Raw genomic sequence first — 25,120 nt, forward strand, 5'->3', positions numbered from 1 at the left:
TAAAAAAATATCTAAACCAAATTCTATAATAAAACAACTGTAAATATGTTTGGCTTTACCAATTCATCAATCAATCTTGCATAACCTTTGCGACTACAAGTGTGGGGTAGTTGCTTTGTCCATATTTTTTTGAATTTCCCGCTTGTAGCCTAAGAATATAAAGTTAATAGAGACATTAAACTATAAATTTTAATCATAAATATATTTGGTTATAAGATGTTAAGAATAAAATACCTTAAACTCAGCACTATTTTTTTCCTTAACAAAACATTTCCACTCATTCATAGATTTAATATTATCAGGCTATAGTTTCAATCTTTCTTCTTCATTTGGTGCCTTTGTTATTTTAGTAACTAGCCTTGATTTCGAAGCTCTCCAAAGATCTGCCATACTTTTGAATATATAGTTCTTTTGCCAATCTTTGTCAACCTTATATCTTGCCTAGTAAAATTAATAATAGGTTAGTATTAATGTAAATGAATTTCAACAAATTTCATGTTCAATGCATAAAACCTGAGTATATATACCTGAATAGATTTCCATAAGACCTCTTTCATTCCTAGAGGAATCTTCCTCCAATCTTTTATTGTTACTGATACAATTTCTCTAACAAGTGCACCCAAAAATGAAGACAAAGATATTGATGTTGCACCTATTGGTTGTCCCTTTGAGTTAAACTTAACTTCCAAAAGACCATCACTGTCTATTGCAATAGACTTCATTTTACTAGGGCCTCTAGTTCTCTTTTGGGTAATAGGTGCAACAACTTCTTCAGGTAGTTCTTGTTTGTCAGGCAAGTTTTCAACAATTGTGTCTGGCAAGTTTTCAACAATTGTTTCATTTGGGTTTTCTGGGATTTGTAGGCGTTGTGATTTTCTTGTGGCTGTTGGTGAGATGGCATGGTCATTTGAAGGACTAATTTCTACTTCAACCACTCTTTTAATAGATCCCCTAGTGGCTGTCATTGAAGCTAAGAATGGAGAAATTAGGTCATTAGTAGGTGGTCTCACTATTTTTTCAAGAGAGTCTATTGATTGTTCAACCTCAAATAGATTTTTAAGAGATCTCCTTGTCACAGGGGAGATGGGTACTTCTTCTTCATCAGAAGAGTCATTTCTTACAATCATTCTATGTGTCTTTTTCTTTGGAGACACATCCTTAGTATATCTCTCTTCAACAACCTTATCCATTTCCAAATTTAGTCTAAAGCTCTTCCTCTTTTCATTGAGGAGTTTAACTAATTTTCCTATAGGTATGTGTTTTGGCCTCTTTCCTTTTGTAGATGGAGGTGACATATCTTGTACTTGGCAAACTCTTTGACTAGTTTCTGATCAACCGTTTCTATAATTAGTAAGATTTTTGATGAGTTGCAAAAATCATATATAACAACATATTATCAATTATCACAAAAAAAAACATATAATAAAAGTCAGAAAGAAAGAAATAAACAGTCATTCTTGGCATCAAAGACATATGTTTTCAAGAGTTCTTCGCTAAAAATACACAAATAAGAAACAACCAATTAATGAGCTAAATTATAAACTGAAATTTTCATTGATTACAACTTTGAATGTCAAGTGCAACATCTTCTACAATTTACAAAAAACACAACAATAATCAAACTAATATACCCTCACAATCATCTCTAACATATTGTTCATCTTCCACTACATTATATAACCTAGATTCAGTAACTTCAGACATTACAGGCATGAATTCTTGCTCATCATAATTTTCCATGTCATAAAAACCTCTAGGGGGTGCCCAAATCACCACATACCAATTGGAAGAATCATGTTCTCTTGAGTAGAAGACTTGTTTAGCTTGTGAGGCTAAAATAAAAGGGTCTCTACCAACAGACCATTGACTTTGGTGTAGATTAACTAAAGTAAGACTATCCTCCACCCTAACACCGTTAGGGACATTTGCCCAATCACATTTGAAAATTGGAATTTGAACTATATAGTAATCTAACAAGATTATCTCCCTTATAACCCCATAGTATGAAACTAAATTAGGAACTTGAGATACATCTTTGGCACTAGATCTACACATAGTTGTAGCTTCAATTGAGACACCACTATTCTGTGTGGACTTCTCAATGTCATGTACATGGAATCTTTGACCATTGATAATATATCCAGTGTAAGAAGCAACATGTTTTCTGGGTCCATATGCTAGCCATTTCAACAAATCAGTTTCATCACAAGTTGAGGAATGCATAGGAACCTATACAAATAGTAGTATGACATTGTTAATTTTCTTAATGATATTTAAAACAACTGATATGAACCAGTTAGTTTGCATTAATTTACCTTTTCCTTCATCCATGTTGAAAAAGTTTGTATATGTTTCTTCCAAAGTAATCCACTATTTCTCTCATATATTTTGTTTGTTTTTTTCAACTCCTCTAAGTGAATCCTAATTTATAGGACCAATGAGTTAGTATTACTACTATTTTAATATAAAAAATAATAATTTCTAATGTCAGACACTTACTCTAGAAAAGGCTCCACAACAGATGTATTTAACAGAATGTACCGATGTGCAATTTCTAACAACTCATCTGTCAATATAATTTCTTTCCTCCTAGAAATTGGACGACCTTCAAGTATCACATCATTTGACCACTCTTCATTTCGACCTTCTTTTGTGTTTAGTTCAATTGAATGGTCAGTGAATTCATTACAAAAGCTCACACACTCATCTGCAAGATAACACTCTGCAATACAACCTTCAGGCCTTGCTCGATTTCTGACATAATCTTTCAATATCTTCATGCGTCTATTAATCACACAATTTCTCATCATTAATAGAATGTTCACATAAACTAATAAGAATAAACAAAACAATTAAGTCTTAGTGATTCACCTCTCAAATGGATACATCCATCGAAATTGGACTGGTCCACATAGTCGTGCTTCTCGTCCGATATGAACCACTAAGTGAATCATGACATCAAAAAATGATGGTGGAAAGAATCTCTCTAGTAAGCATAAAGTTTCAATAACATCATTTCTAATGTCATTATGCTTTCTCTATCAAGAACAAGTTGACATATTCGATTAAAGAACGTGCATAATCTTATTATAGCATCTCTTGGACCCAATGGCATCAATCCTTTTATAGCCACCGGTAGTAATTGTTGCATCAAAATGTGGCAATCATGTGACTTAAGGCCCATGAGCTTGCATTGTTCCATTGAAACACAATTTCGAATATTTGAGCTATATCCATCAGGTACTTTCAATGAGAACAACCTTTTACAAAATAATTCTTTCTCAAGCTTTGATAGTGTGTGTAAAGCTGCAGGAAGATAGGTTCTAGTCCCCTTCTCTTGTGGGTGTAATGCACTCCTAATACCCATATGTTGCAAATCCAAGCGAGTTTTTAGTCCATCTTTACTTTTTCCAGCAACATCTAGCAATGTATTACAGATGCTTTCACAAACATTTTTCTCTATGTGCATCACATCCAAATTGTGATGAACATACAATTCCTAAAAAAATTGCAAAAGAAATAACTAATGAAATTCCTCCAAAAACAATAATTTACACAAATTTTTTTTAGAGTAGTAAGAATGTGCTAACCTTCCAATAAGGTAACTGAAAAAATATGGATCGTTTTTTCCACATTTCTTTTGAATCATTTTGTTTCCTTTTCTTTGAAGTGGATTTTCCCCAAACATTCACAAAATCTTTAAGGTGTTCAGCAATTGTAGTCCCATTCATAATTCTTGGCGGATTTCCATGCTCAACTTCTCCATCAAACCAACTTCTTTTACTCCGAAATGGATGGTCTTCTTTAAGAAATTTCCGATGACCACGATATGAAAACTTCCCACTATGTTTTAGCCACTCTGAATGAGTACCATAACCACATAGGGGACAACTAAAACATCCCTTATTTTTACAACCAGCAAGGTTCCCGTATGCTGGAAAATCTTGGATTGTCCACATCAAAATAGCCCGCAACTTGAAATTTGTATTGTCCAATGCATCATGAGCATCAACACCCTCATTCCATAATAATTTCAAGTCCTCTACGAGGGGTTCTAAGTATATATCAATAACATTCACAGGCTGTTTAGGTCCTGGAATTAACATTGATAATAAAATATTCTCCTGTTTCATGCACAACCATGGGGGTAAGTTGTACATGACCAACAAAACAGGCCAAACACTATACTTAGAACTTAAATTACTAAATGGGTTAAATCCATCTGTGGAAAGGCCAAGTCTAATATTTCTCTCTTCATTTGAAAATGATGGCCATTTATCATTGACTAGCTCCCATGCTGCTAAATCCACTGGGTGACGCATTTTTCCATCGCAACTTTTATTGTTGTGATGCCATCTTAATTCCTTTGAAATTCTACTAGACATGAACATCCGTTTCAACCTAGGGATTATAGGAAAGTACCTCAAAACTTTTGCTGGGACACCATGTCGAACCTTTTTAGTCAGCTTATCTGACATCCAACGTGAAGTTCCACATGTTGGACATTCTTGCAAGTTTTCTTTGTCTTTTCTAAACAAACAGCAATCATTAACACACGCATGAATATTTTCATATCCTAAATCAAATAATCGAAGAAATTTTCGAACCTCATACATAGACTTGGGGATCATATTATCTAAAGGAAACATATCATTCAAAAGTCTTAACAATTCATCAAAACTTTTGTCAGACCATCCATTGGTAGTTTTAACCTTATACAATGCAACAATTGACGATAACTTAGTATATTTAGTGCATTGTGGATATAATGGAGTGTCTGCATCTTCTATTTTTTCCATAAAAATTTCATCATGACCTTCTAGATGACTTTCAAAATCACAACCATCAATATTTGTAGCCCTAAACAAGTTGTAAGAATCAAATGTTTCCATTGTCTCTACATCATCATCTCTTGATAATTCTTCCCCATGATGAAACCAGATTTTGTATGTTGGATCAATCCCATAAATGACTAAGTGTTCATACAAAATGTTAATACATTGGTGACTTAAGTTTCGACAAACTTTGCATGGACACAATAACTTTTCTGGATAACCAGCTAGCTTTTCTGACATTTCTACAAAATTCTTAGCGCCTTCTCTATACTCATCCGAGGCTCTACAATTCAAAGACAAGTTCATATTTATAATATATTAGTAACAAATACAGTAAGTTACTAATTTTACTAAGCTAGCACTAATTAAATCCCTAATTCTTATTACCTATTGAAGCGTAGCCAATTTTTATCCAACATGATCACCAATTTAGTTGTCCTGTTCTAACCAAAAAAAAGCAAAATTTTGATAAGTCTATGTAATGGTAAATACAAAATTGTATCAACCAAAATATACTATATGATTTGATTTTTAAAATTACTTGATTTTGAGTTCAGAAATGAATTTAAGCTGTTTATTTAGTCTTATTGCTAAACTTGAGATAATTCTGGCATTTCCAATCCTCATCTCAAAGAAATATTATATATATTTATATATATATAAAGAGTATTGTCAGTTCAAGAATTTGATATCTATTTCAATATGGTAGTTTGAGGGAGCTTCTGATGAGGGAAATAAAGGAGTTAGTATATGGGATACATTTACAAAACAACCAGGTGAGAACTTCAAAAAAATTGTTCGATAACTTTTAAGTAATGCATAATTTCTTTTCTAAGCATTAGATGAAGATATAGTGGTTGATGTTTGTTACTTGTATGGTATTACAGGGAGAATTTTAGACTTGAGTAATGCAAACACAGCTGTTGATCAATATCATAGATGAGGGACCATATAAAAAAATAAAATAAAAAGGTTGCTCAAATTTGTTGACATCTTGATTTTAATTTTGGACTTTAGCTGAGAAGACTTTGATACCATATTATGAGGTCAGTTTTGTTTTCCCTTAGACCATTCAGATTGTGCTGTTTTCTATATCAGATTCTAAATCTCTAAAAGTAAAAACAGATAAAAAAAAAAGTAAAAAACATCAAAAGCCTCTGAAGTTTCCTATTGATCCTACTTTCTGGATTGCCTTGCTTCTAGGCAACTAAGGGAAAGAAACAAAAAATGAACAAATAATTCCCGCTGTACACTAAGCCATATGGTCCTACACACCTAGATCACTCACTGATAGTAACTATTTTTTTTCTATGAATTATTTTTGTATTTAGTATTGTTAATATGATTCTTCTTACAAGTTTAGTTCATACGATATTTCTATTTTATGAACTAAGGGCGGAAAAACTATTAGAACACAGAACACTATTCCAATACTCATATTTGTGGCTTTGCAAAGGAGAAAAGTGAGGTATTTTATTTTTATTTTCTATATTTTTATGTTTGATATGCTATTTGTATTAGATTAATTGTTGTTGGAACTAAATCTGTTGATATGCTCGGTTTGTAAAATTAATTTTATTGGCTCTATTGTTCAGATAAACGTTTCTTAGGATTGGGATTCAGCTATTTTGTGTTCCTTTTTTGTTTAACTAGGAGTGTACGAGACTCTTAAGCTAAGGGATGGAGGATAAGACTACCTTGGAAAAGGCGTGGTTAAGGTGACGAACACTTTCCTAGTTTCACTGCATACTTAACTGATCTATTTGATAGTTTTTTTTTTATGTGTATTTAATCTGCTCGTTTCTGTGGTACATGTAGGATGTTGAGAATGTGAATGCTATTATGGGTCCTTCTTTGATTGGAAAGGTTGGTTCAATTTGTTTCCATTTGATATGATTATTACCTCTTATTGTTGAACGCAATACATTGCAAAACTTGCTGGAAACAAAATCTTTGTTTTGATAAGTAAAGGTAGCCATGTTTTCCTATATCATATTTAAATGTGATTATTTGATTTTTATTTTTGCTAATTTTTCTACAGTGTGATTAAATGTATTTTATTATTGTAATAACAAAGATGCAAAGTATAAAAGGAGTTGTTTTAAGCAGTTATGGATTATGGTTGTTTTTGCTTGCTGCTATTATTTTAATTTGATATTCATGTTATTGTTGTTTGTCTTTGTTATTTGTAATTAATAAAAACAGTTCAATATTACAAGTTTAGAATTCTACAATTTTACAACCGAGCCTGATTTGCTTTACTAGTCTTTGTTAATGTTTTTTCTTTATGCGTATTTATTTTCAATAAATTGAGTAATGTTGTTTTCTAAATTGTAGATATTCCAACTAAAGTGAAGGCAACAACAAAGAAGAAGAAATACCAAGACAACCAGTTGATTGATGAATTCCAAACTTTTTAGTTCACTTTAAGATTTTTCAAGTTCACTTTGTATTTAGTTGATTGATGACTAAATCTGTCTGCCAGTTGTGTTTCATATTTGTAATTCACATTATCCGGATAAAGCTACATTTTATTGTAGAGCCAAGCTTTTAGCTTCTATTCGTGGGTTGATGGTTAAGGAGTTCAACGACTTTCCTTTCTTGTTTTATTGTCTTAGCTGGAAGGATTTAGTGTTCAACAATTATCAATTATCTTCTGAGTTTGCCTATTGTCCTTTTCTTCATTAAAAAAGTTTTGCTTTGTGCACAAAAAATAGAAGACTTTACTGTTAGTCACACTTCAATAGTTTCTCAACTGTTTCAACTTGATAGCTTAGGCAGCTGGGTGTGTTAAAATAAAGTTTATCAACTGTTATTTTTCTCTCTTGATATTTTATGACTAAAATAGAGATGCTAATGTCTCCGAATACCAGTTTAGAAGCTTTTAGGAGTTCTTATCACTGATTTTTTTTTTTATGGATCATGTCATCTCTGCTAGGTGTATGGTTTTTATGACGAGTGCCAGAGGAAGTATGGAAATGCTAATGCATGGCGGTATTGTACAGATGTTTTTGATTATTTGACGCTTTCAGCAATCATAGATGACACTGTAAGGTTCTCTTGCTTTACACACACTCACACATGATGTCACATTCTAATATTTCCTGTTATTTATGCATAGTTTATACACGCACTTATCATATGTTATTTGGTTGCATAGATGCCTGGGTGCTTCAGTTATGTAATAATATATATTATTTTTCTCTCCAGGTACTTTGTGTTCATGGCGGTCTTTCTCCTGATATTCGAACAATTATTCTAATATATTTTTGAATTGCAAGAAGCTATTTCTATAATTATTCTAATATATTTCCCCACATGGGTTTCGATTCTACTTTCAAATTTCTATGGTTTTTGAAGTTTTTTAGATATACATCAAATAACTAACAGAAAATCAGAAAACATTCCAGCCATATTTATTAACCAACCATCAATCATTATCAATTCAAAATATTCAATCAACACACAAGTTTTCTTCCTTTTCTCGCCGTAGCACACAAATTTCTCAGAACCTACTTCACTAATACACACAAGTTCTCAACCTTCCGTTATCACCGCAGCACACAATAATAATAATCTCAGAACCTACTTCACTATGGATGAATATCTAAGATATTCAAACTCCTCTAACATTTGCAAAGTATTTTAACAAAAATAAAAGAAAACATACCTCTTGCAAACTGCTGCAAATAAAGTTCCCTCCAATTCTGAATTTCTGAAAGAGTTAAAGAAATTTAGAAACTTGTGTAGAGAACCCAATAAATCAAAAAGTCATGTCACAATTATCTCATATTGAAAGAACAACATGCTTATAAGATCAAAATAAAAATTACATGAACAAAGACATAGATATTATTTACATACTCAAATGATCATTGATTAAAAAATATAATAACCTCCTTTAGTTCAGCTCTTATTCTGTTTTTTTTTTTTTGAACAAAGAAAACTAAACCATCTTATAGATTTCAATGCTCAGAAACCACTGTCTCTGTGATCACTCATTCTATGATCTTTCGGATGTTGGTAGCTAAGTCAACAAATTATACATAGTAAACAAATTGACTATATCAAACAAATAATAAGCATATGAATTACATATGGAAGAGCATGTAAAATAAAAAGGTTAAAAAAAGTATTATTTACCATTCACATAAGCATACATGATGGAGATAAATAAAAATATAGAATAAACAAATTATATAAATTTATGAATTAGTTTAAAAAAAATACCTTTAAATATAGAAAACTCAGATCTTGTAAAACCTCAGAGAAAGTCCTGATGCTTCAAATTTGAAAGTATTAGTGTTTAAAATTGTTATAGAATAATATGAAATGTAGATATTTGACAAAAAAAAATTGTCATAAGATGTGAAATGAAAACAGACTTATAATCCGCCTAACAACTTCTCTGATTTTATACCATTTCAATCAATATATTGACCAAAGCAAAAAAGAATTTATTGAAAACAATATAAAGGAGAGAAAAAACTAACATTAAGTATTCAGAGGTGCTTAAACACTAAATATGCAAGCTATTAGAACACTGTAATAAAGGCTGTATTGTGAGAACTAACCCAGTACATAATGTCCTTTATTTATTTATTTTTTGAGTTTTTGCTTTACAGTGGCTCTTTTCATCTATTATTTTTATATATATACATATATTTATCATTCATACAATGCGAAAAAACATAAAGCTATACACTGTTTCCTGAAATTTTCAATCACTTTAACCAACACATTGACTTCAAAAATTTCTCTAGGTATCACTACCAAACCATATTTTAGACTATGAGTGGCGTCATAATGTTCGAACTAGAGATAGAAAATAAATAAAATATTTATACCAGAGATAATAAAATATTTTAACATCTTTTTCTATTATTTTAGATAATTATTTATTTTAAACTATTAGATAATAATTTTTCTTAATTATTGTATACAACTCAATCTTTCACATCAAAAGATAACCATTCTAACTTCTAAGTTTAATTAGTAATGAACATTGTTTAGCTAATGTTTATTATATTAGTTACACTAGATTCAGTCTCAATCATGACTGTTCTCTATTGGTATATATTAGCAAAATGATCATTTTAAAGTTACCACTTTCAACGAACAGAAGTTGATTAATTCATTTTTTATCCTGAAATTCCTTTTACATGATTGAGAGTTTGTTCCACTAATTACATAAAAAAAAATTATATAAGTAATTAGTACTATGCCTTTGGGGCCTAACTTTGATTCATTTTGATCATTGACCCACTAGAGCTAAAATCAATCTCCTCAAAATTAATTTGGCAGATTCAAGAGACTTGAGAAAAAGCCCAAGAGCTACCATGCATAGATATGCACTCAATATATTAAGATCTATCTTTAAAAAATATATATATTAATTTTTTTTCTTTTTAAATAAAAGGTCAATTTGCATTCTATTTCAAGTAATAAATTGCAAACGACATTTTTATTTTGTTTTATCCATTTATGTGCAGAAAGAAAAGTTTTCTGTATAATTCAGTGCTTCCAAACACAGTAATATGACTGGCTTACTACTGATTAAGTATCTGAAACAAGTCAGAAGGCAAAAATAATAAATCCTATCTCTGGTATTGATTCATGAGCCAAACAAAAACCAATTTCCACATATCTACAAATTTTAACCGGAGTAAATAATAGGACTTTCCAAAATAAAAGTCACACAATTAAATATCATACACAAGTTTTACATCCACTTACTCAAGAATTATGTGGAGGTGACTCTTAGTCTTTAAGGATCCAAGATATTTCACAATATTTTTGTGGTTCAAATTCTGCAAAAGTGAATAAGGTTTATCAGTCTCTGACCATTCACCTTCTTCCAAGGATGCTAGTTGTAGGATTCAACTCAAGTGAAAGAACATAACAATGAAGTGATAGCTATCCATGGTGTTTAACTAAAATGGAAGTCCTCAGTTTATATCTCAAAAGTTTCATTGCTAAGCTGCAGGTTTTGGCATGCATAAACCAATCTTTCTTATTTGTGAGTTCAAAACTGCATAATTAATACACGCTACTTGAGTCATACAAGCAAGATAACAGGACTAGTGTATATATGGATACACGACTGTTATGTATTAGAGGACTTAGGAATTTAAGTACATAAAGAACAATTGAGTATAGTATTAGGTTAACAACGTTCAGGTAAAACAGAATGTGATATGGCTGTGTGATAACAGTAGAAATTAGGGCCAGCAGATACTTATATCGAGCCCATTACCAACCAAACTATAGTGTGGATCTACACATAGACAATCCTTAACAAATAAGATGGTGACCGAGGCCGGACCACATCCATCACTTTATAACTGAGTAGGAAACTTAATTTAACTTTGTAATGCTACAGTTCCTAAATCTCAGGAATATGCACAAGAATGCTAAATGTGCATCGCATAGGAAAAATAAGCTTACCAAAAATGCAGATATGACAGTTGTAACAGAAGCATCAATGAATCCCTCCCAAGTTTTTTTTGGAGATAATTTGATCAATGGGGTTCTTCCAAAAAAGAACCCAAAGAAATATGCAGCAATGTCGTTGATAACTATAAGTGTTGCTGGACTGGAAGAAGAAACCTGCATGCATATTTGACGGTGCATCAAGAAAGAGAAATAAGATTTGGAAAAAAAAATAAAAAAGAGTCTACATTGAAGACACATAAAGATCAAATTTGGGGAATAACAATCTTACATAAATAAGCTCAGCATTTCCATAAAATATTAAGCACATAATTAGTGAACACAAAATACAATATCAGGCAGGTCTGAGGAAAGAATTTATTACTTTTATAGCCTTCTAAAGATATTATACAAGACCCTTCACAGTTCTCATTTATAGAGGATATAAAAAAATGTAATACGTACAACCATCATGTAATTTCTTGATCATTATCGATACTAAGGATCCATGGGAAATCAGTACCTTCAGTAAATCTATCTCTTGCTGTAAAGTTACGTGGGCGTGAGGCAGAGAAGCTCCACTCTGGAGCGTGACTTCGTGAGGCGGAGAAAGAGCTCGACTCTGGAGCGAGTCTTCGTGAGGCAGAGATGAGTTGGGGGCGGAGAGACTTCGTGAGGGCGGTGAGGGTGGAGAGACTTCGTGAGGGCGGTGAGGCAGAGATGAGTTGAGGGCGGAGAGACTTTGTGAGGGCGGTGAGGCAGAGATGAGTTGAGGGCGGTGAGGGCGGTGAGTCTTCGTGAGGGTGGAGAGGGCGGAGAGGGCTTCATGAGTGAGAGATGGAGGCTGAGAGAAAGGGTAACTTAGAGAAAGGCTGAGAGAAAGGGAATTTGGCAGAAATTCATTTTGTCGCCTGAGTTTTTAGTCATATGGCGCCAAAATCAGACCGTGTGTTTTGAATCCCCACTATTCAGTTCCGTGTTTTTTAATCCCCCCACTTAATAATAGCACTTCTAAATATATGCTATTCTTTAATGTAATATATACTCAATATTGTTGTAGTGCTACCTTTCTGAAAAATGAAATCCTTGAGTGTTACTAATGATCTTCACAGCTTCAATCCTTAATAAATTTCCAATTTCCTCAACCAAGTTCCTCAATCAAGGCTTGGACCACGTCTTATACTTGGTATCCTTGGAAGTGCTCTTGAAGGTGACCAAAGAGGAGGGAGAGGCTATTAACGTGAAGGACTCAAAAATGCTCAACATTTGGCTAATACACTCAATCTAATGTTCAAAAAGACCATCTTACCCTTACCTTAAAGATCTCATGTGTTGAGAATATCTTGTGAATCACATAATTCCCACCATAACTCTACGTGCCCACACATGTCTTGAGGTGTAGGGATACATCCTGGAAGATCTTGGCCAGAGTATTTAGAAGGTTGCTTTGGATTGGATGTTCGTTGGAGATACAAAAAGATAGCGAGGAATCTTAATAGTTCTACAACTGGTAAATTCCTTTTCTTTTTCCATGTCATTGATTAATGTACACATGTTAATGGATCCAGTTATTTAAAGTATGTTTAAATAAAATAAAAAAATTGAATTCCCTGGGCCTACCCCCCGTCCATTCCATTGAGCGCATGGTAAACCAGTTACCAACATTAATTCCCACTAAATTAACCGCAAGGGCAAAATAGTAATCTTGCCCCTAACTCAAATTACACCACTAATGTAAGAACGCCCTAATCTATTTACTTTGTAAAAATGTCGCTCAATTCCTATTTATTAGAAAAATACCATTTTAGATTAAATGTTCAGTGGGGCCTTGATAAAACATACAATTTGGGCCCAATAGATTTAAAATAAAAATGTAGTGTCTTTATGTAGTCTTTGAAAAAATAATAAGCATAATAAGTCCCACTGACGTATATAAAACATAAACCATAGCATATAACTTCATAATCTTTCTTGGCGCTCATCTTGATTATTAATCGCTCATAGGACACCCCGCGTCAAACATTCCAAGACATCGGAACTTCCCACATCACTGTGTGTGCCAAGGAGAAACCCTATTGCCTACCTGAAAGGGGGAAAGTAAGGGGGTGAGCTAAAATCCAAGTAAGGAAGTATAAACAAATGCAACAATTTCAAGTAATAACAAGGAAACTACATACGTATCGTAAAACTCATAGCAAAAAAATATCATATTCATTTCATAATCATATCATATCATATTAATAATCATATTGTAGCTGTTATCCCCAAAATTTGAAAATGATGATGTGGCAATATAAATGACAAGTGGCAAGGAATGGTTGGGTGACCTGGCTTAGGAGTAGCCCAGTAGGCCATCGAAGAATTTTGACTGGCTTGAGAAGTGTCATGACCGACCAGGCATGACCTTGTCCGACCAGTCACGAGTTTGTCTGCCCAGGAATGACCTTGTCTGCCCAGGAATGACCTTGTTTGCCCAGGAATGATCTTGTCTGCCCAGGAATGACCTTGTCTGCCCAGGAATGACCTTGCCTGCCCAGGCATGACTTTGTCCGACCAGACATGAACTTGGCCGATCGGTCATGACCATGTTCGACCAGCTAAGTGCATGTCTGCCTAGTCAAGTGCATGACTGCCCAGTAAAGGTATGGTTGACCAGACTGAAGGTGATATGGATCAACTAGATAGAGCAGGACTACGTCAAGATTCCCAGAAACGGCTTCAACAAGAATCGGTCTTGGCATACACGGGAATCTCTCATTTATCCCACGAATATGGTGTACTGTTACATTTTGAATATTGTTGTAATTTAAATAAAATGTGAATAATAAAATATCCCGATTATGGGGGATATCATCTGTGTGATCCTAAGCCTATAAATACAAGCTTATGGCATCATAAAGAGGATTTTTGGAATTTTGAACTTTTGATCTGAATTTTCTAGAGAGAGAAAGTACTTGTATTTGAGAGAATTCCTATATTCTTGTAATCTACACTGAAGAAACTCAGTTGACTCAGGTTCTTCTGATCTTGAGTGTAGATATATAATCATAACTCTAAGTGGATTAGGCTATTACCATCACATTGGGGCTGAACCACTATAAAATCGTCTGTATCGTTTATTTTCTCTTGAAGGTTTATTGTTTTTGACGTTCTCACGTCGTTGGCCAAAAACGCGGTCAACATTTTAGTGCTTTCATTGAGAGCCTGAAGAGAAAGACAGACGGTCCCTGAGATATTATGGTGCCTAAGAACACCAATGCAACCTCCAAGAAGACAGGCTCTGCCAGACCAAAAGGTCCTAGCCTTCAAGATCATGAAACTGAGCCTAGAGTCATGCTCGAAGATGTAACCCCAGAGGTTGAAGAGCTCCAGGAAGCCATGAGTTCCTTCCAGGAGGAGATGGCATAGTTCAATGCCAGGCAGGAGGCGCTCGCTGAAGAAATGGCTAGGCAGAATGCCGCATTCGAGCAGCAAAGACGAGAAATGGATGCTAAGAGTGAAGAGATCCGGCGACAGCAATAGGAGGCCGATAGGCGACATCGGAAGGCTGCACTCGCTCTGGAGGCAGCTACGCAGCTGACTCGGGCCAATGCCCAAGCTGCACCTGGAGTGGCAGCCATCCCAGGAGCAAGGACCACAGAAGCTGGTCGTAAGAACACTGATAGACCCCACTCTCGCGGACCAAGCAGGGGTGGTAGTCACCCACCTGGTCGTGAGGAAGTTGGAGTCCGGTCGGGCACTTCCTGAACTCAAAGGGGGAACTCCAGAACCCCCTCAAGGAGCCATCGATCAGAGACTTCCAGGTCAGGAAGTCATAAGTCAGGTAGCAAGAAAACACCTCCTGAACAGGATCACAATAGAGCTCCTCGAGGTAAAGAAACTTCCCACTTCAAAGATGGGCATGGGCGTGATGAAGTTGTCAGTCATCACACTGACCAGTCGAAGGAGAAGAATAATGACAACCATCGAGGAGGAAAAGATCGCCCAACTCAGACAGGAAGGCCACCACTGCATCCCAACCAGCGCAGTGGCAAGGAGCATGTTCCACCCAGCAAACCTTCCGAGAAGACTCGGAGTACGGTATTCGATCGATTGGGAAAGCACACTACTCAGAAGGATCTAAGGGACGTCATTGCTGATAGAAGAAGGATCATCCCGGTCGAAGGGCAAGAGCCAATCCGACCTACCAGTCGAGTAGAAATACTCGATGATGGTTTGCCAGATAGGAGTGCCCGACTAGGCGGTCCCGAAAATGAGTCCCTTGCAGTGGCCCCAGCCATCCAAGCCTAGCTTGATGCTTTGACAGCAGCAGTTCAGAGTTTGTCAAAATGACCATCTGCGATTGATCCAGTAGACCACAGGAGTGGCAGCCCTTTCTGTGCTCGAATTAGAGTAGCTCAACCACCAGCGAAATACAAAGCACCGGTACTGCCAGTTTATACTATAAAGGCAGACCCGATAAGGCATGTTGGGAAGTTCGAAGATCAGATGGAGCTTCTCGGGGTGAGTGATGACTATCGCTGCAGAGTCTTCCCCACCACATTGTCCGACACTGCCCAGGAGTGGTATTGGAAGTTTAAGCCTAACTCCATCACTTCTTGGGAAAGTTTTAGAAAGGAGTTTTGCAGGCAGTTTAGTGCTGCTCGGACCCCTCCTGTTTATGCCAATCACTTGGCAGATATTAAGCAAGGAAAAGATGAGTCTCTTAAGAACTACTGTAAATGTGGAAATTCCTCCCTTATGAATCCTATTCACAAGTGAAGCTCTATACTACGAGACATCCTAAAAGCTACTCATTGTCTGCACAAGGGGATGAGGACGTCACATAATGGTGAGGGAATTGAGCTAAGAGGGCCACCCTCGCTATGCGAGGGCCCTCGGCCGCTTGCCAATCTGAACGTCACCCTCGCTATGCGAGGGTCCCGGGTTGGCCATCTGCGTGCGCCCCGTTCCATCAAGCATCGAGCCTCGCCTGCACTTAGGAGAAGAAAGCCAGCCTCGCTATGCGAGATACCCTCACTATGTGAGGATGGACGCCTTGTTGTGGAGTCTGTGCTCTGAGCCTCGCCACGCCTGCACCCGGAGGGAAGAGGGGCAGCCTCGCTATGCGAGGGACCCTCGCTATGCGAGGGTGCTGCCCTGTTGCGCCGCCCGTGTCTTCAGCCTCGATTTCACGTGACCTGCATAGACCAGCCTCGGCTCCTAGCGTATCGGCCACACATGACGCATACAGGATGAAGCCTCCTTGGCATTAGCATGAGGGGTACTTAGAGACACTTAGTGGGAATGCCAAGCCAGCATTGGGTACCAAACGTGTATTGATGAGGACAACCGGGTACAAGACACGCGTACTGACACGGGGCGTACGGTTGTGGAGAGAACAAAGGTATGGCCCCGTGTCCTGCATCTGAGGAGTAGTGGCAGTACGGACCTGTACGAAGAGTAGTGGTACCACTTGGCCACCCCCAACCATACGCCAGAGCCGACAGTACTATGTCCTAGGCCACGACTCTGGCATCATCAGGGTAGACACCACTACGCCCTGAGCCACTACACTATCAGAGTACCTATGTACGACCCTGTCGTCTGGGACTTGTCTGTATCCAGGGCCAATAGAGCCCCCCTATAAATAGGCCCCAACCCCTCAGGTTAAGGGGTTGAAAAACTGAGTGTATGAGGGGACATTTTAGAAATACATGATCTTTGTTCCATTGTTGCTCTGTTTTTTTTTTCTATTGATTGAAGTTCTTTCCTCATGATTCTAAGCTTCCCTTACTATAAAAATCTTAGTTTTCTAACCTTTAATCGTTGACAAGATTTCACCGTCAACAACTACATACAAAGGTTAATGAGAGAAGCTAACCGAGCTACTGCAGTTGGAGATGAGGGGAAGATGGTGGCAATTTCTTCTGGAATTATCTATCGGAGTCCTTTGTGGGACAGCATTCATCGCAATCCAATTTCAACATTACAACAATTTTTGGACCGGGCAGACAAATACATGAAGTTGGATGATGCGATTAAGAAGGGAGAGAAGGGCCTGAACAACTCGAGTGGATCGACTGATCCTCCCAAGAATGGTGGAAATGATCAAAATGGTGGTAAGAAACGTGGGAATAACGGGTCTGATTGCCACAATGAGAAGAAGGCTAAGTCGGGACCAAACGACAAGCCAACGAAGTATGAACCTCGATTCACCAACTACACCACTCTTTCGGCGAGCCGAGCGGAGATCTATTTGGCCAATCATCAAGAGGTCCCTTACCGGAAACCCCCACCTATCAAGAAGGAGATGAGTAAAAGAGATATGAACAAGTTCTGTGGCTTCCATGGAGACTATGGTCACGACACGAATGAGTGCAATCTCTTCAAAGATGAGATAGAGTTTCTCCTCCGGTCGGGGAAGCTGAAGAAGTATCGAGCAGAGATGACCCAGTGAGAGGGAAGTAACAACAATCCTGGGTTCAAGCTGCAACGATCCCCACCTTTGCAACCTGAACCTGTGGACTTCACACTAGATACCATTTGTGGAGGTCCACATCTTGCTGGAGATAGTAATAAGGCGAGGGAGAGGTATGCTCGCACCCTTCGTCATGAGTTGGATGCAGCATCAACCTCTGAAGTTATGACAATGGCGGAGCGACCGCCGAAGAACCCAAGATACGAAAGTGAGTCCCTCACTTTCACTGAAGAAGATGCTCGACACGTGAGGTATCCTCACAATGACCCTCTTGTTGTGACAGTCTAAATTGCCAATATGAAGGTGAAGAGATGTCTGGTCGATACATGGAGTTCTGTGAACATTATTTATAAGTCATCCTTCGAGAGGATGAAGCTATCTATCAATGACTTGAAGCCATGCTCTCAAGTCATTTATGGGTTCACTGGAGAAGGATTGTCACCAGCTAGAACTATCAAGTTGCCGGTTACGACGGGGGAGGCTCCCAAGCATGAGATAGTAATGACCGAGTTTTTGATTGTTGACTGCCCGTCCGCCTACAATGTGGTTATTGGTCGACCACTGCTCACAAACTTACATGTTGTGGTTTCAATTTGGCACCTTTCCATGAAGTTCTTGACTAGTGCAGGCATAGGCTGCGTCCTAAGAGACCAGAGGGAGGCTAGGGAGTGCTATAACGCCTCAGTAGCTAAAGCAAGGAAGGGGGCCAAGGAGAGCAACATGATTGTATGTGCTGAGAGAGAGGAGGTGGAAGAGATGGATGTCGGCCTGAGTTTTGCAGTGGTAACCGATCAGGAAGAGATGTTAGAGGAGTTTGGCCAAGAGAGCACTCTTGGTTTAAAAGAGCAGAAAACCCCATCCGGTGATGAAGTCACCAAATAGGGCGTTGCCCAAAGTGAGGGAAGGGACTTTGATCCTCGCTTTGGGGATTATGAAAGTGATGTGGGACCATCCGAGGAGTTAGAGGAGGTTCTGGTAGATGAGAATGACCTGACCAAAGGGGTCAAAATTGGAAAAAAGTTGAAAGCAGAGGTGAGAGCACAGCTGATAGAATTCTTGTGAAGGAATCAAGATGTCTTCGCCTGGTCTCACAAGGATATGGTGGGTATCTCACGAACTGTGATCAGCCATGTGCTCAACGTGGATGAAAGCTATCCAGCAGTGCAGCAGAAGAGGAGATTGCTCGACAAAGATCGAGCAAAGGCTCTTAAGGAGGAGGTAGAGTGGCTAAAGGAGAATGGGTTTATAAGGGAAGCATATTACCCTACCTTGGTTTCAAACCCAGTGTTGGTGCCCAAACCAAATGGAAAATGGAGGACTTGTGTAGATTTTACTGACCTGAACAAAGCATGCCCAAAGGATTGCTTTCCTTTACCGAGAATAGACCAGTTGGTAGATGCAACCTCTGGTCATGAAACATTGTCCTTCATGGATGCATATTCGGGGTACAACCAGATCAGCATGCATCCTCCTGATGAAGAGCATACCAGCTTCTGAACAGATATAGGGCTATACTGCTACAGGGTCATGCCCTTCGGCCTGAAGAATGCAGGAGCTACCTACCAGCGTTTGGTAAATGGTATGTTCCGTGACTTAATCGGCAAGAGCATGGAGGTGTACGTAGATGATATGCTGGTGAAATCAAAGGAAGTTGAAGGGCATGTGCGAGACTTGGAGGAGTGCTTTGCAATACTGAGAAAGTACAGCATGAAGTTAAACCCCCTCAAGTGCTCATTTGGAGTGGGTTCTGGAAAATTTCTTGGGTTTATTGTGAACTCCCGAGGAATAGAAGCAAACCCGGAAAAGATAAAAGCTCTCATAGAAATGAAGTCTCCGGCCCTGAATAAAGGATGTGCAAAGCTTGATTGGGCGGATTGCAGCTCTAAGCAGGTTTGTCTCTAAATCAACGGACAAGTGTGTCCCATTTTTTAACCTGCTTAGAGGGAGCAACAAGTTTGAGTAGACGATAGAATGTGAGCAAGCTTTCCAAGCAATAAAGGAACATTTGGCCCAACCTCCTGTTCTTTCGAAGCTCGTTGATGGAGAAGACCTCTTTATGTACCTAGCAGTTACGGAGATCGCTGTTAGTGCTGCCCTAGTACGAGAAGAGGATAAAGTGCAGCACCCGGTGTACTATGTCAGCAAGCGATTGATAGGAGCAGAATCCCAGTATCCCATGATCGAGAAGTTGGCTTATTGCTTGGTACTTGCATCACGAAAATTGCGGCCGTACTTCCAGGCACACCCCATTAAAGTCCTTACGGACCAGCCTCTACGCCAAGTCTTACAGAAGCCGGAATCGTCTGGTCGGCTACTTAAATGGGCAGTTGAATTGGGCCAATTCAAAATCAAGTACCAACCGAGATCTTCTATTAAGGGTCAGGCTTTAGCAGATTTCATTGCTGAATGTACCGGGATCGCTGATGTTCTCGACCAGCAAGAGCGTGTCACTGAGCAAAAAGAGGAACTTCCTACTTGGCAACTTTTTGTTGATGGGTCGTCGAATGAGCATCATTCAGGAGTTGGGATTATATTGGTCACGCCAGAGAAACACCGAATTCATTGTGCATTAAGGTTCAGATTTAATGCATCTAATAATGAGGCGGAGTATGAAGCCCTCCTAGCAAGCTTGCGCTTGGCTAGAGATGTGCATGCCCGATCGGTGGAAGTGAACAACGATTCCCAATTGGTGGTCTACCAAGTCTTGGGGGAATATCAGGCAAGAGGCCTACGCATGGTGGCATACTTAAATAAGACCAAGAATCTGCTAGCACAATTCGAGGAGTACACCATCAAGTTAGTACCACGAGAGCAGAACTCTAACGCGGATGCTCTAGCAAAGCTAGCTAGTGCAAAAGATGCCGAAACTTTGAATATAGTAACGGTGGAATACTTGGCGGAGCCGAGCATTGATGAACAAGAAGCCATGACGATCACGATAACTGACACCTGGATGACCCCCATCATTGCTTACCTTGAGCAAGGAACCCTCCCAAATGATTGTAATGAAGTAAGGAAGATTATGAGGCAAGCTGCTAGGTACACCATGATGGAGGGAGTGTTGTATAGAAGAGGGTACTCCCTACCTCTACTCAGGTGCATAACACCCGACCAGTCAAAAAATTTATTAGCTGAAGTGCACGAAGGGTTCTGTGGAGATCATGCTGGGGGGCAGAGTCTATCTAAAAAGATTTTGCGGCAAGGATTTTTCTGGCCTACAATGAACGAGGATTCTATGGAGTATGTGAAGAAGTGTGATAAGTGCCAGAGATTTTTTAAAGTGCCCAGGGCGCCTCCGAATGTCTTAAGGAAAATGCAGAGCCCATGGCCTTTTGCAGTGTGGGGCATTGATCTGATCGGGAAATTTCCCAAAGGGAAAGAAGGAGTGCAGTTTACAGTGGTTGCAGTGGATTATTTCACTAAGTGGACTGAGGTCGAACCACTAGCCACGATCACCTCAAAGAAAGTGTTGGACTTTGTGGTTAAGAATATAATATGTCGCTATGGTCTGCCCAAGAAGATAGTGTCTGACAACAGCACCCAATTTGACAGTGACATATTTACCAATTTTTGCACTCGGCATGGCATCACAAAAAGTTTCTCCTCGGTAGCCCATCCACAAGCCAATGGGCAGGTTGAAGCCGTAAACAAAACTCTGAAGGACACTCTGAAAAAGCATCTGGAGCGAGCTAAGGGTGCTTGGGCAGAAGAATTGCCAGAAGTCCTTTGGGCATACAGGACTACTGCCCGGACAACAACTGGCCATACCCCATTTTCCTTGGCATATGGGTATGAAGCCATGTTACCTGTTGAAGTAGACCCACCATCTCATCGAAGGACCATGTACAACCAGGAGGAGAATAATCAATTGCTAGCAGAATCTTTGGATTTCCTCGAGGAGAGACGAGAGAAGGCAAGCCTGAGAGTTGCTGCTCATCAGCAAAAAGTGGCGCGCTACTTCAATTCCAAAGTCCGAGATCGAAAGTTCCAGGTCGGAGATTTGGTCCTCAGAAAGGTGTTTGTCAGAGACCCGGCAGTTGGCGTACTAGGACCAAACTGGGAAGGACCGTATCAAATTGAGCAAGTCTTGCCACCCGACACCTACAAGCTTGCTCGGTTAAATGGAGAGCTGATTAGGAACTACTGGAATGGCGAGCACTTGAAGAAATATTATCAATAAATACTGCTTACAGAGTAGTAGCTTTGTATCAAGTGCTTAACTTGTTATTTAATTTTGTATTGTTTGAGACTCGTTATTAGACACGTTTTGTCATTTATTTATTACGAGTAATAAAAGAGATCACGTGCAGCGTGGTCGAATCTTGCTACAAATTTTGCATATGTGTTGATTATTCTTGCTTGGCAATGTTCAACTATCATTACAATTTAAACAAAATAGGTCTTCTAAAAAATAAATATACATATATATCGAGCAGTGTTCAACTGGTCGGTATCCATCAGATGAATGACCAACGTTTAAATAGTTGCATGTTTTTGTAGTGGTTAACTGCTGAAATATGTTTGTATATTCTATGTGTTTCACGAGTAGTAATTGCTCGGACAAATTCGGTCAAGTAGCAAGTGATCAAGGATTTTTCAACCCTCAATCACTTGGGGGGCACATAGGGTATACTGGCGTGCACTTCAACACAGGCAATAAGAGCACGAGCAAAAATATCTGTTTTTAGGCTGACTTGTAAATTTTTGAAGTCTAAAAAGGCCATTAAGCTAACTTGTTTGACAAAGCTTAAGTAACTTGGAATTTTTAAAATTTTAAGTTAGAAGTAGATATTCGTGTAATAATAAACGTTATGCTTATAAAATGTTAGAGCAATAAGACCATGAGAAAGTATATTTAGTATGGACTTATGAAATGTTTAGAATTTCTAAGTTAGAAAACTAAGTACTCATGTGAAAAAAAAGGGCATATAGAGACTTTACTATTCACAATAAACTTGTAATGTTTTAAGTGTAAAAAGACTTAAATGTTTCAAGCTAGTTAAAAAAGAAAAGTAAAGTGCAAGTGCAAAACAGATCGATCATACGAGCAAAAGTATATAACAAGACACAAAACAAAGTATGATAGAAGGCTGGTAGGACAACAACTTGTCTGGTCAGGCAGAAGCTTCTCTGGTAGGATGATGGATCACTGGTCGGCTCTAGTAGGTTGATCAACCCCCTCCTCGGCATCAACTGCTCCTTTAGGTCGGAATGATAGCGTAGGGGAAGTAGATGTAGTGCCCGTAGGATTAACAGCTTCCTCAGCAGCCCTGGCCTCACATTTGGCGAGCTCCTATGCCTTAATCTCCTCGGTGAGAAAGTCGAGGTTGAGAGGCTTGTTTAGCTTCCACACCTGATAAAAATAGTTGAAGCAGGTCTCCTCGTAGCGAGTCAAATCAGCTTCTTTCTCCTGCTTTAGCTCCTCATTCTCGCGAATTAGTCCCTCGTTCTCGCGAGCTAACCCCTCGTTCTCACAAGTCAGTCAGTCTAGCCGATTAGTCAGTGACTTGTTGGCTTGGATTAGTTGATCTTTCCCATCAGCCAACCCCTTAAGAGACTCCTTTTTTTCAGCCACAGTCTTCTCTGACCGCTCCAACTTGGATTGAAAAGCATCCACCATAGCTCGAGCCTCCACCAGTTGATCATTTAAGACCTTGATCAACTCCTTGTAGTCGACTGATCGGTGCTGGGCATGACAGATGGTCATGAGCATCTGCATGAAAAACAAAAGGTTACTACAAAGTATGAACATAAGTAACAAACTATCTTGTGGTAGAGCACTTACATTCACCAACTGAGCAATCCCTCTCTCTAAGACAACATCAACACTGAGTCGAGGGAAGGATTCAAAGCCTTGAATCGTTGAAGCGTCATGGAGGGTCTGATCAACTGCCCCCCTCCCAATGGTACTAGCAGTACGTAGTGCCTTGCTCGGGCCGGACGGACGAGGGGGAGTTAGGCTCACTGATGGAGGAAGCGAGGAAGGGGTCAACTACGGGATCGTAACTAACCCCTCAGGTTGTCTCCCTTAGCTCGGTGGCACTGTCCTTGGGACCTTGCTCAGGGGAGTGGAGCCACTTCCTTCACCAGACTTCCTCTTCGGGGCAGGAGGAGCAATGCAGTGCTTGAACATCTCTGGATCTGCAAAAGAGGAAAACACAAGATTCGTTAGAAAAAAATATATAATAAAATGTAGATAAGTATATTACTACTACAGTTTTATTAGTCTCAAATCACCAAGTTATCAAACATATTGCTATGACTACTAGACCTGAGTTGAGGATCTAATCGAGGAAGTCGTCCTCGTCGTCAGATGATGAGCCGAGGTCCCTCTCAGGCTGGATGGCTTTTCCCTTCCCGGTCTGGGTGGGAATAGCAGGACTGTGCTGATACTCAGGCTGAGGCTCCCTAATGACAAGATCGCCTGGTCTACGGGAGTGCGGAGATGGCCCAGGAGAAAACTGGTCAGTCACCACCTCAGTCCCGGCGTTGGACTAATCGGTCGCATTATTCTCCTCAGTGGTACTCTCCGCTGTAATATTTTGGTTACATGGAATCAGGCCCACCATCTGAAGGTTGTCCACGGTAACCAAATTTTTCACGTCCTTCTCCTCAATACACATGTTAGCCAACTCCTTTGCTCGCTTGAACATCTCTTGAGTGGGCAAGGGTTGCTTGAACGGACTCGCATGTGTAAAAGCCAAATTGTTGGCTTTGATGTTTGATGTGAGGAAATACTCTGTGTAGTATTTCCCGGGGTTCGACTTGTGTGCGATACCACAAAGGTATTTAACCCCCTTTTGCCTGTGAAAGAGGTGGAAAAAGCCCGTGTTCTTATGGCTTGGGTTAGTCCTGAAGTCAAATAGGTAATGTACCTCATGAGGAGTAGGCTCATCCCAGCCTTGCAGATAGTAGAGAATGTACAGCGCAGACAACGCCTGAATCCCGTTCGGAGGGATCTGGAAAGGGGAGACGCTGAAGTAATCCGCTACAGACCGGAAAAAAGAGTGTAGCGGGATTGTTGCTCCTGCGTAGATATGGTACCTGGACCAGGCACAGTATGGTCCGCCGGGCCTGTTGGCTCTCTGGTGAGGGAGCAGACATATCACGTTCACCCCACTCAAACCCAAAGCATGGATGTGTTTGTCGAACATCCTGGGATTGAGTTTTGTAGGCTGGGCAGTGAACCAAGAAGGTGTTTCTTCTCTTGCCTTTCGTGGTTTTTGGACGGCCAAGTGCTGGACCTCGATGGCAAACTCCTGGGTGATTCGTCTCCGAGTCTTGCTTGATTTTGACACCTGAAGAGGTGGTCTCGAAGAAGTTGCAGTGTGGGCCTCACTGCGTTCCACCACCTTTTGCACCGCTCTGCAGGCAGCTTGTGGATCTTGGTCCT

General features: G+C 39.1%; 1 protein-coding gene across 1 annotated transcript; it reads right to left on the bottom strand.

Moving 5' to 3' along the window:
- Positions 1-2,986: 2,986 nt before the first annotated feature.
- On the bottom strand, positions 2,987-24,350 carry LOC133806034 (uncharacterized). Its single transcript, XM_062244169.1, has 8 exons — positions 24,278-24,350; positions 23,783-23,868; positions 23,381-23,440; positions 11,283-11,444; positions 5,223-5,278; positions 4,205-5,118; positions 3,687-4,093; positions 2,987-3,499 (listed from the first exon to the last, which is right to left on the bottom strand). Exons 1-8 carry the CDS (start codon positions 24,348-24,350, stop codon positions 2,987-2,989), a joined length of 2,271 nt encoding a protein of 756 aa, XP_062100153.1.
- Positions 24,351-25,120: the final 770 nt, after the last annotated feature.

The sequence above is a fragment of the Humulus lupulus genome, chromosome X (assembly GCF_963169125.1).
Source record: "Humulus lupulus chromosome X, drHumLupu1.1, whole genome shotgun sequence".
NCBI classification, from domain to species: domain Eukaryota; kingdom Viridiplantae; phylum Streptophyta; class Magnoliopsida; order Rosales; family Cannabaceae; genus Humulus; species Humulus lupulus.

Coding starts and splice junctions, on each gene's coding strand:
- LOC133806034 (XM_062244169.1), bottom strand. CDS start 24,350: ATGTGTATTGAGGAGAAGGACGTGAAAAATTTGGTTACCGTGGACAAC. Junction 23,441..23,782: donor GCTCCACTCCCCTGAGCAAG/GTCCCAAGGACA, acceptor TTTTTCATGCAG/ATGCTCATGACCATCTGTCA. Junction 11,445..23,380: donor ACTACAAGGAGTTGATCAAG/GTCTTAAATGAT, acceptor ATATGCATGCAG/GTTTCTTCTTCCAGTCCAGC.